This window comes from Crotalus tigris, unplaced genomic scaffold (genome assembly GCF_016545835.1).
Source record: "Crotalus tigris isolate CLP2741 ecotype Arizona unplaced genomic scaffold, ASM1654583v1 scf7180000024351.1097467, whole genome shotgun sequence".
NCBI lineage: Eukaryota > Metazoa > Chordata > Lepidosauria > Squamata > Viperidae > Crotalus > Crotalus tigris.
Window position 1 is genome coordinate 39243 of NW_024100520.1, and position 13269 is coordinate 52511.

General features: G+C 34.3%; 1 protein-coding gene across 8 annotated transcripts in view; it reads right to left on the reverse strand.

Moving 5' to 3' along the window:
* The window catches only part of ZNF385B (zinc finger protein 385B), a 275321-nt gene that overhangs the window by 17249 nt on the left and 244803 nt on the right, over nt 1–13269 (reverse strand). For all 8 annotated transcript variants that reach the window (XM_039327147.1, XM_039327148.1, XM_039327149.1 and 5 more), the window contains one exon: nt 8272–8434. In XM_039327147.1, coding sequence (XP_039183081.1) covers nt 8272–8434 — 163 coding nt within the window. The remainder of the gene's footprint in view (nt 1–8271; nt 8435–13269) is intronic.

The window sequence follows — 13269 nt, forward strand, 5'->3', positions numbered from 1 at the left end:
GCCGTAGTGCTGCAATATTCATAATTTTGAGACATGCTTGTAGACACTAGGGAGTGCTGATCGCGTAACTTTGAAAAAGCGTTAAGTTGAACACTCGTAACTTGGGGATTACCTGTAGGCACCACATCTAATCTTATTACTTGTATTACAGTACAGCAAAACTTAAATCACAACTATCATTAATACTAACACACTTATAAAGGAATAATAGTATTCTAAATTATCTGTAGATAAAGTCTACTACTCAGAACTATGTATTAACTCCCTTTACTCTTGTATGAAGGATCAGCCCAGGAAAACTTGTGATGAAAAACTGGTAATACTGGAAATTCTAATATTGCAGCACTAGACAATGTTTCCTGGCCACGGTAGATTATTTGTAGAGGGTCTTACACAATACTCAAAGATGAATAGAAGTTTATTTTTTAGAAGTATGCAGTAGACTACTTCAAATAATAAATTTAATTTTGCCCAAAGTTTCAAGAAAAAGGGGGAAATATTGACTTTTTTTTCCAATTCTTAATAAAAATGTTTATTTACACTGAAATCTTAAACAAATAAAGCCATATTTAGCCTTAAGGAAATTTGTTGTCCCTTATGCTGTTGAAACCTTTGACTATTTTATTAATAATTTCCCTTCATACACTGATTAAGCAGATAAGGCTCGTTTTTTTCTAGTTTGATTTCTATTTTTCTATAGAAGTCACAAATATCGCAATAAATACTAAAACTCCCCCAAATGCAAGGCTATCTACATTGAACTGTATCCCTTCTGCAAACATGCAATATGCTGGCATTTTTCTTTAATACCATTGACCAGAAACTACAATTTATGTGTATATAAGAGTCCAACTTGCAGAGAGTACCCATTTTAATTTATTGCTCTAGTAAAAAAAAATCAAATAGAACTGCTTTTATTTCAAAGGAAAACCAAAACGATTGTAAAAGACCCTCAAGACTGCAGTTTATAAATACAGGAATAAACAGCAGGTTCATGACCACTTTCTGTGCTGTGTACTTCTCTTTCTTGAAAATGTTGGCAAATCTAATCAGCAAGTAGGTGGAAGAGTTTTAGAAGTCATGTCACTGGATCTCATATACTAAAATACTATATGTGGCAAGACATGCTTCTTGAAAAGTACAAGCCCTTCTATAATCTGATTTGAAAATGCCTGAAAGGCCAATTACATCCTTTTCTATCATTTTGTCCCCTGAATACAGCACACTTATGCAAAGATTCACATTTGACTGAATTTAAATTCTCCTCCTTACTTGTTAGATCATTTTCTTAGGCAACTGTATGGTCCAATGTAAGTCTGTATCTTAGACCGATTTCTTCTCCCTTAGCCTTAAGCTAAAAATCCTGCAGGAATAACATCCACTCAAGCCATTCAAGGGACTGACTGGCCATTTCATGTGTCTTCTTTGATAGTTACTCTTACTCCCTTAGAAAACTCCTTGTTGGGTAAATCTGTTTTGTGTTTTGAGTGACAGTGAGTATGAGGCTGACAGTGAGTATGGGAAGTGCAAAGAAATCATTCTGTAAGAATAGTCAAAGATTAAGGTTTTTTTAATTTTAGGAACTTTAGTTTGATCATTTTTTTAAAAAATGTAACCGAGCATTTCTGACTCCTGTAGCTGAATTTTTTAAATAAATATGAGGATGGAAAGTTTTAGTCTTTTTACCTAGTCCTAGGAAGTCTCATATTTATACACTACTAGACTGTTAGATACACACACCTGATTCTTCAGGAAGGAGAAATAAAAGCTCTGGAAAAGGGGATGTCCTTCTCTAATTGATATTCCTCAACCTTAAATTCTCATATGTACAAGCTAAGGTTCAGTAATTCTTAAAAACTGCATAAAGTGGCCTCAGAAATACTTAAGAAAAAGTGACCTAAGTGGTCAATTTGGAAGTACAGCTAGCCCTGCTGATTATCCAAACATGTAATTAATGCTTGATGAGCTTTAGCTATTGCTTGAAAGGGGAGGGGAAATGAAGAGAGAAGAATGGACTACGGCTCAAGTGACCACGCTGGCTGGGGAATTCTGGGAATCACACATCTTAAAGTTGCCAAAGTTGAAAAACATTGACTTAAAATATCAGTAGATTAGTAAAGGGTGCTCCATCCAGAGAAAGAGAGGAACATGAGAATGAAACTCCAAATAAATTTACCATGATTTTGTTTAATATAACATAGGATAGTGAGAAACTGGGATAGGCTTTCAAGATTCTGTTATTCTACCTTATTAGAATAAAAAGGTTTTGGAATCCCTGTCATGCTTATTTCTTGGTCTACTTCAAAGAGTTGTCACTATCCAAGAGAGAATAGCTTCTAGCACATTAAATCATAGAGAGGAAAGACAAGAATCTGAACTTTGATTTCACTGTAAATGGAGTTTCTGTTTGTTATACTGCAGTAAATGGAATTCTTTCTTAATTGATTTGTAGCTTTTGATCAAAGCATCTACTTTTCATAACTTTTTGTTTCACTGAAAGGCTGTTTATCTGTTTCTATTCCAGCTTGCAGAAAGAAACCTGACAACAGGAGAGCACTTGTATTCTACATGTAATTCCCTAAAACAGATATGGAAAAATAAAGTGCCTTTGATACTGGAGAATATCTAGCCTTGATAATAAATAACCATCGATAACTTTAGAAATTTATTGAATTATCCTTTTAAAACTCTTCTAAATCCTTTAAAGATATAATCATTTTACCTCATGCAATGAAGTCCCTTACTTAACTAGCCTCTGTGTGAAGAAATCTGAATGCAACTGCTGCAGCTGATACCACATTTTGTGGTAATAAATTCCATACCTGTAATCTATGTTAAATATCTAAAAATGTAAATGAAAGTGATACAGTGTAAAAAATGTTGGATTACTAACATTGTTATACCACTTTTGTGGGTATAAAAGCATACCCGTGTCCAGAAGTAAATCTAAAATATAGTTTGGCTTTCCAAAATTGCTCCAAACTAGGTGGTTTGATCTTTTTTGAGAAAATGGGAGAATACATATTGCTTCCTATTGGGAAATTATATTGACTTTTCAACTCTGAGATTTACTTCACAAATTATGTGCCTAATACCCAAGAGACATTTCTGCATAAAAATTAGTATGCTAGAAGAAGGTGCTCTGTGTTATATATAACCATTCTAAGGCATTATATTTACCCAATATAGTACTGTACAATGTAGTACTACATGTATATTTTGTTTGAGAAATGCATGATAGATAGCCATATGTGCTGCAGGTTATCTTATCTTTATTTATTTGCAAAAAATAAGATGGAACTCTTATTAAATATTAATTATAAAAGCAAGAATGCTAAATATCTAAATAATAAATACATTTTCTTAAAAAAATAACATGATCTAGGAGTAGAATCAAAGGAAGTATTTAAGAATTGTGAAACCATAAATACTGTGGAACAGTCCCCCAAATATACAGAGCCTGGGAAATGAAAAATTAGGAATACATGCTGGAATTTCACAACTAAGCTCCTGTTGACACCAGAGGGAATAAACCATATGCTGAGTGGCTCACAGGGAGCAAAAGACTCTACATTTGTATTCTGAAATGCATCTCTGCAGCTCTTTTATGTAATTTAAAATATATTCACTCATTCTCTTATCCTCTGTATCGCAAAGAAAAATACAAAAATGTGAGATTCAAATCTGCAGACCCTTTATTTTGAAGAGTATTTGTTTCAATTTAGAATGTATAATCAAAGAATCCCCCATTCATATTTAATAAGTGAATAATACATTTCACCTTCATGCTGCCTGAATAGTTAGGCACTCATTTTGTTTGAATCTGAGAGGCTCACATGTTTAATTCAAATTATTTGATGCTGAGAGGATTTGGAAAATCTATGAGTTCTATCACATAGGGACAATTTCACGTATTGGGATTGATATACTATCATCATCAAGTAGTCATTAGTGCTTTTCTTTGAATCTTTAAGTCAATCTTGACTTTTGGTGACTGCCTTGATTAGTCCCTGAAATTTTGGGGGCAAGGTTTTTTGGAAGTGGCTTGTCCTTGCCTCTTCCTGGGGTTGAGAGAGACTGTCCAATGTCACTCCTCTGGCTTCGTGCCACAAGTGGGACTAGAACTCCCACTCTCCTGATTTCTACCCTGGTACTTTAACGACTGCACCAAACCGGCTCTCCACTTATGCTTTGGAGAGGTATAAATTGAGGTCAAATTGTAAGCTGTTTTATTTTAGTGAGGCAGATTTTCTTGCTATCAACCTTTCCTGCCCAATATTTCTTTTTGCTCTTGTGAGTTTATATTTAAACATTTACCTGATAAAAAGCAGTAGTTGAACTTATAATACATTATCTTTGTATCAACAGTTTTTCAAATTTTGGGTTTCTAAAAAAAGATTTCATTAATTCATAAACATGTTTGCTACAAACTTTAATCAAACACTTTGCCCTTCAGATGTGCATGGACTTTTGCCTTCATACTTTAATCATGCCTTTACAAGTTACCTTGTAAAGGAATCAAATGGAGGGTTCTTGAGCTCAACTTCACAAACAAGGTATAGGACAAATCAGAACATGTATAGTTTATAAAACAAAGTAGCTGACACATTGACAGGGTATAATTCTAAAATAAATCTGGTTTAATTTTCCCTACACTATAAAGAATATTGGGAAGCCCTGGATTTGTCACCATTTATCAGCTAATCTATTTTACAGAATTGTTGTAAAACTAAAATATAAAACATTTACATTTATATCTCTTTTGAGCCTTGTTATTTGTAATCTGTATTTCAAGGGAAGGGGAAAGGGGAGTAAATTATGTTCTATGAATAGATACAATACTCCTTGCCTTACATCCATTCATTTGGTAACCATTAAAAAAAAATACTGTAGATGTGTGTTTGGCCTCCAAAGTTTTGGCCATTGCAGCACCCTCCCTTAGCCTCCCTCAACTCACATATATCCTGTGCTAGGCTTCCCAAATCTTCCCATATCCCCTCCCCACTCCTTATGTTGAGTTCCTTATTTATGACCAAAATCTTTGGCAACTAATGATGTGAAAAAATATATATATATATATATGGAAATTAGAGCAGTAATTCTATTAAATCAGCCACCATACCAGGTGCTACTATTAGGACAGTAGGGCATCTTGTATTTTTCTTAACAAGGATAGCAGCCTGGAAATAAATTAATGGGAGGATTAATTTGGTAGTTAATAGTATCCTTTATTTTTTCAGAGTTGGTAACTTGATAAATTTCATGGGCTTTTTTGTTTAGCTGTTTTATTATTTCACTGAAACGCTTTCTGATGTTCCTTTAGCTATTTCTGTTCTTTATTTTATTCTGTTCTTTATCTCTGTTCTTCTTTTATTTCTCCAGTACAACTTATGTGATATTTCTATTTTTTATTCTACATCCAGCACTGATAAAGACTAAAATTATTCCTTCTCTCTCTCCTCATTTATACTTATATTTTTTTTATTGCTGACACATTATTTTCATTATTATCCTTTATTTGCCTATTTAGAAATAAAGCCCAGAGGGTGGAAAGCTACAATTTTATTATACACAAGAGATAATATATACTGCTAGTAAAAAAAATTTAGATGCCCAAAATGATTTCAATTGTATCATTAATATAATACAGTATATGTTACCTCCAGACTTTTTTCATTCAGTTTTTATTGCTTAACAATTCTCTTCAAATTACACTTTATTATTTGTAATATTCCAGTCCCATCTGTGAAAATCCAGTTTGATTCCTATCATCTTTCTGTCTAAAGGCAAATGTATTTGACTTGTGTTTGTAACATCGCAGTGATAGATATATGGGACCAAATTCTATCTGTAGGCCAAAAATGTGATAATTCCTGCAGTTATCGCTAAAGAATGGCTATGAGGATCCAGTGCAAGCAGACACTTGGCTGAGTTCTCTAAACTGAGTTCTACTTCTCAGACAAGAACAAATACCCTGGTCAGTAGTACACATGCCAACCTGGTCAGTTTTTCTTTGTAGAATGGGAAAGGGTGTCTTCACGTCAGATTACCCTGGCAGCTTTTACCCACCAGGAGAATTTCCTACTGTTTCTCTAGATTTTTCAGTGGATGTTAGATGGAAATGTGATTAAATGGATATATGCTTCACTATATATATCTACTTATTCTCAGCTTACATAATTTGTATATGACTTTGGGCCTGAAATAATTTGTAATAGTTATTAACTCTTCTTGTAAGCTAAGTTTATATTTTATAGGTGTATGTGTTTATTTATGTATACACACACACACACACACACACACACATACACACACATCTATAGAGCAACCATTTACAAGTGGTGGACTACTAGCAGACTTCAATTGTTCAATTATCGAAAAGTGGCTACTCAATATCTTTCCACCGCAGTTTAAACCCTAAAATAGGCCATTCATATTTAAAAAATAAATAGAAGAAAGGTCTAAATCTCTTTAAAAGAAAAGTTTAGAAGAAGCCTATGACACCCACATGAGTACTGTGGTCACACCCATTTTATGGATCTCAGGCTTTATAAACTTATTTTCTTCATTCCTGATTTATGACATAAATTTTCAATTCCTGTAAAGTAGGCATCAATGTTTTCTTCCAACATGTATTATAAGTCTGCTTCAGTTTAAAAAAAAAATTTTTTTTTGCTCCTTTTAACCTATGGTGATAAAATCCACTTCAGGTTATTTGTGATTCAGCTATTGATCCTGATATACCTGTTGACATCTATAGCACAATTTCTAAGGTGCCTCATGATTCCTTTAGATTATATTTATACATTTACTAAGATAAAGGTTAAGAATATGTTCAGTAATATCCACCATTCAAAATAAATTTAAAACCATTGCATCTCCCCCCCCCCCCCGGGGTGGAGCTAATTATATTTTCATGGTTAGCTTTATAAAGAATTGTAATATTGCAGATGATGCTTGAACTTTACCATGGATTACAGGATTATACAGAAAGAGCATTCCACTAATTATTAAGCGAAATACAGGAAATATGGGCTTCTTAAAATAGAGAAGAAATAGTAAACTAAATATTATTACTTAGAGGTTGCAGATTTATTATAATGATTCAATCCTCCACAGAGAACCCCAGGATCTTGCTCATACAAGAAACACTTTACTGCCCCCTGATTCATTATCCAGAGCCCCGCTAGCACACTAAACTAGTAAAAGGATCTGTCTGTGAAAGTTAAGAGTTTTTGCACATTTCTCAGCTGCACACATATAGCTGAGTTTAAGACTGCTGGCACATGATTACTGGATTTGGAGCTCAGGATTGTTGGTAGCTTCCACACAGCCTTTTTTTTTACTAGTCCTCTTAACTTTCATCCTGCTTGCCAACTGTGGGGAAGCTCAATTACTGTATACCCATTCCTTCCGCTAACAAATTAGGAGGAAGGGAGGATCCTTTAGTTTTTGACAATAATAGAACCTAAAAGTAGGAACAGAGTTGAAGGTAAACATATCCTACTCATTGCAGTTTTGTAAGCAGCCTTTTTTAAGGGTCAAAATTTATAGATTGGAGACAGCAGGTTTGAACTTTGATATTATATCAAGACTGTGCAAATAAGATATGATGTGAATTATTGCGATAGGTAATATACTGCAGGTTACATAAGCATTAATTCCTGCTTTGGGAAAAAATAGATCCTATTCACCTCTGCCTATGTAAATTAAACTGTGTCATTTTTAATAATTAGTCCAAGATGAGACATAAGTATGTATTAACTACCAATGACATAATAAAATAACTGATATTTATAGGTAGCAAAGAGAATGCGCTTGGGGCCATTTAAAAGCAAATAGCATCACACTGAGGGCCAGTGGAAAATATAATATACAATCTCTCTTCCTTTATTCATTTAAGAACTACCATTGGAGGCAACTTTTAACACAGATAGCTGAATCACTCTATCTGCATCTCTCCATTAGATATGCTGTCAGTATTTGCCAGGCACTGGTCATTGACTAAAAGTTTAATATATATTCAACGGGGAATCAGGAAGAGCAAATGAAGCTTCATAGGGAATCTAACCTACCAGTTTTAACAATCACTTTCCATTTCAGAATGGAGAGTCTTTTTTTTTTACTACAAATTTAGTTTTTTTAACTATAATTTTACTACAATTTTATTACAAATATTGGCACTGAAATAGTCAGAGAGCATCTAGACAAAAATCTCACATAAATCAAGAAGGAGAAGCAAAGAATGTATAGAATGAAAATTTCATTGACCTGATTTGTTAGAGATGTTGGCCGGGGCCGGCGTAGCAGAGCCGTTCAAGTTAGCCATTGCGCTGTTCTTGGAAGCACTTGCTTTTGGTCTAGTTTTCGTTGCTTCTAGTGCTTTGACTTTCTTGGCATGTTTACTTCCTTTGTAGTGGGCCTCAGCCTGGCTCTACAAAGGAGAACAAATCAGGCTCAGCATTCATACTTGGTATCACTCACAGATGAAAAGGTTGAAAAAGAAAAGTTATACAGCTTCCAAAAAGAGGCACTAGATTCTTTTGCCTAAGAAAAGTTAGTAGTGCTTCATTATTAATATTGTTGCAGGATTTCACAAGACACTTTTCTGACTTTAACTGAGAGTTTATTGAAGAGCATATATTTTCATGGATTGCAACAAAAGGATCAACTCCTTATTAGTTTTTGACTTATATTCTACTACAGTTTTAATCCATTGCAGGAAATTAAATGAATCAGATTTGGAAATTAGATATTTATCTGACTATTAAGGGCCTAATTTTACCCACAATTAGAATACAATTCTATTGAAACCATTATGAGTTTGCATAAGCATAGCATTTGTTATCAGCCTTTATGAAAGCATACTTTTTTGTTTATGATGATCTGTGCCTATTACTAGTCCTATGCAGGACTGCACAACTTGGTGAATATATTATACCACACATTTTTGTGGTCTATGTATATGGTAACTCCATTTTCCTGCTCTGCAGCCACCCAGGTTTTATAATTCCAGGCTTATAGTGAAAAAGGGAGCCTCATTGAGCCTCTGGGACTTCAGATATAAAAATATAATATTATATATTTTTATATTCAGATATAATATAATATTATATTATAAAATATAATATTTAATATAATACAGTATACCCATACGTTTAAAAACAGAACACATATGCCTTTATTGAACTGTACATATCAACTATATATTAATAGCTAATATCAGAAGCAAATGTAATTTTGCACATAGGGCAGGATACCTGTCTTTAAACAAAATAAAAATCCCATTCATTTCAATAATTTTCCTCTGTATGAAAATGGAAAGAAAAAAGAAAAAAAATATCATATTTATCATTAAAGTAGGACTAGACTTCGGTGGCACACATATAGAAATACAATACACAAGGTATTAGTTGTATCGTGCAATCTGCTGCTAAGAATAATGCCATGGCTGACATGCATTAGGAATACCACCTTTTGACTGCTTGTGTTAAATTGAAAGCAAGCCATTAAGCCAAGGATACAAGCTTTTCTAGGCGCCAAGGGTACAAGCTTTTCTAGGGTCCAAACCCTTCAGGGTGCTGTTAACACTATGTTGCTATGGAAAGGATGACTGAATTAGTCTGAGTGCAAGGAGGTGCCACAGAACAGTCACTCTGGGACATAGTGTAATAAGGCAACCTGGCCACCTGGGTGTAAGTAAGTCAAACAGATGGAATGAAAAGGAAGATGCACATACTGTATACTTGTGTGCTTAGTAATAAACCTTGCCACATGTAAATAACCTATCCATAGAATCAGTGCAAGTAAAACATCCATTAAGATTCAACAGTTAGATTAAGAAGCAAATAACACCAAATGCATTTCCTGTTCTTAAAAGAAGAAAACATTGTATTGCTATAGGACCAATTGTGTTTTCTGTGTAAAACTGCACAGAAAATAAAGTTAAAATTATATGTATACACACAAACACATAATAATCGATCACTAAAATATGGACCAAAATAAAGATTGTTAAAACTATTACAAGGTTTTCAGTTTTATTGGTATCATACAAAGGAGATGGGAAACTGCTTAATCAACTGATGTTTAAGAACGAGTAATTCTTAACTTGTTTATCCAAAAGAAAATTCCTCTGAGTTCAGTAAAGCTGACTTTCTAGCAAGCAAATATTATAATTCTTTAATAAGAATTATATTAAATATTATCATATTGTATTGTATTGTGTAATATTATATTAAATATTAAGATTCTTTAATAAAGAATTTTTTGCCAAAACCATCTTTGAAGTATATAGTACTTAAAGTGCCACTAGATTATCCATATGTTATATAGCTTTTACTAAATGGTGTGTAATAATATCTGCGGGATTGTTTATATAATAGAAAAAGATGCTTTATGCGTCCTTGTTTTTTAAAAAGTATTTTTTCACTAGTTTTTGGAAGTACATTAACATTCCAATTGTACTAACCTATTACATACAGTACTTATGTATTACTTATTTGTTTGTTTGTTTGTTTGTTTGTTTGTTTATTTATGAGACTTATATACCGCTTTAAGTGCAAGCACTCTCTAAGCGGTGTACACCAGTAAGCAATGTATATATATATATATATATATTTACATTGCCCCCAACAATCTGGGTCCTCATTTTACCTACCCCGGAAGGATGGAAGGCTGAGTCAACCTGGAGCCGGTGAGATTTGAACCGCTGACCTGCTGAACACAGTCAGCTAAAGTGGCCTGCTGTACTGCACTCTAACTGCAGTATATAATGCACTTGTAATTATAATTATTATAAAGTTATATACAACAATTTTCTGTTGTTCCAAAAGCAGTTGACATATAGGAGAAATAGTAAACTTGTCTATCTTTGCAATAGCAAGCTATTTGTTGACCAAGAATAGCTATGAAATCCTGAATTTCATTATAAAAATAACAATTAAAATGTTTCCAGTCGCTACTTTTATTATGCAATCATCCTGCATTGTTCATTAAATTATATAAGATATACACTCAGAGAACTCTGTCTTCCATTGGAATCAATTCTGCATTTCTCTAACATGTTTTTTTATTGTTTTATTTCTATAAGGAGAAAACAGAATTGCTGCACATCCTTTGACTGGTAGCTATAGGAACCATTTGTCTGGAAGCTCTTCTAACTTGTCCCTCAGGCCCAGCTATTTTTTTCTGTTCCTGCCATCACATTTCTGGGTACTGTTATTGCTTTTAGCTTTCTAAAGTAAAAAAGATGATGTGCTCTGTGAATAGCATATGTAAACTGACTGTGTCAATAGATGTATCAGCAAAGAAAGAGAGGAGGTGGGAATAGAATGCTCTAAAATTATTTTCTCTCAAGAATTTTATAAAAATGAAAGCAGAAAGCAAAAAGTCCCCAAGTGCCTCTTTTAACAAAATATTCTTCTATTACTTCCTTTTCAAATGTCAAGGACACCTCACATAAAATAAATTGGAGTTCTCCTGGTTCATTCATTACCTATAAGGAGAGAACAGAGCAATATAGCATTATTAAAGGTGGTTTCAGAGCCACATGGGAAGCAATCTGAACTCTCCACTAATCAGTCAATAGTGGCCTTGGTCACTTTCTATTAAACCAGATCTGCTTGCACAAAACCTTGCCCTTGAAGCTGAGACCTCACCTTATAATGTAGGGTCAACTGCAAGTGTCAACTGATTACTGTATGAATTTGAAGCCATGTCTGGTTGTGCCCATAGATTCTATTCTTCTGTTCATTACCCAGTAATTTCTTGTCTGTGGAATTCCCAAACAGAGAGATCACTAATCAAAATGTTGAATGAATTATTCTGTTTTACTTCTGGAAAAAAAATGATCGAAGAAGTGGTAGGTTAAGACAGGAAAGCTATAAAGGAATCTTCTGAACCCCTTGTAAACGTGTATGAATAAAGCAATGTAATTGTAGAACAAATTCTCCATTTGGAATATTTTTTATCCAGACTTTTTTTGCATCTACATTTGCTTTGAGGGATTCTTGATTTCCACAATCCTATCTCCAGAGACTTTGAACTATGGTCCTGGAGAAGACTCCTGCGAGTCCCTTGGACTGCAAGGCATTCAAACCGGTCAGTCCTAGAAGAGATCAACCCCAACTGCTTTTTAGAAGACCAGATCCTGAAGTTGAAACTCAAATACTTTGGCCACCTAATGAGAAAGAAAGACTCACTGGAGAAGAGCCTAATGCTGGGAAAGATTGAGGGCAATAGAAGAAGGGGATGACAGAGAATGAGGTGGCTGGATGGAGTCACTGAAGCAGTAGGCATGAGCTTAAATGGACTCCAGAAGATGGTAGAGGATAGGAAGATCTGGAGGAACGTTGTCCATGGGATCGCAATGGGTCAGACATGACTTCGCAATTAACAACAACAAAATCTCCAGAGATGATGCAACTTCAGGAAAATTAAGCTTTGAGGTACTCTGACACAGCTACTCATTATAGATGGGTAACAGTGGTGAGATTCAGCCAGTTCACACCAGTTCAGCAGAACCGGTAGCTAATTTTTTGTTGCCCAGGCCCAGAAAGGACTTCCGGAAGCAGCAGCCACAGAGAGAAACAGTTGTCACATATTTGAATCCCACCACTGATTCATGTCTCTTTCACTGTTTTCACTGTAACTTCATTCACAGAGTAGCCTGCTCTACTGAAAATATCCAAGGACAGAATAAAAAAAACTACAACCTGATAAGCAGAGGTGAACCTAAGACAAAGGGTTACTCCCTGTAGAAATCATGTAAAAAGCCTTTCTGCTAATAATTGTGATGGGTGCAATCTTAATATTAAACTACTGCTGACTTTGCTTTACTTCACTCAATTCTCATTTATTGTACATGAAATCCATTCAAAGCACTCAAACAGATTTAAAGCTAATTATAACCTCATTTACATAAAAACATAATACAATCCTATCTATGACTACTTACTGTATAAACAATTCTATTAATTTTATTTGGGTTCTTTCCAAGAAAGGTATGTGTTTAAATTGTTCTAGACATTCAATTGATAAACACTTCAGTGCTATCTTTTTTAAAAAAGATAAGAAAATCTACGTTACTACCTTAAAAGTGGAAACCATCATCTATCACAGAGGTCCCCAACCTTTTGGGCACCAGGGACCAGTTCCATAGAGAAAGGTTTTTCCGTGGACCAGAGAGTGCATGGTTTTGTGTGCTGCCTGCATCCCATAGATGGGGCTTTGCTTATTTGTGCGGACCGGTTGCTGGTATGCCACGGC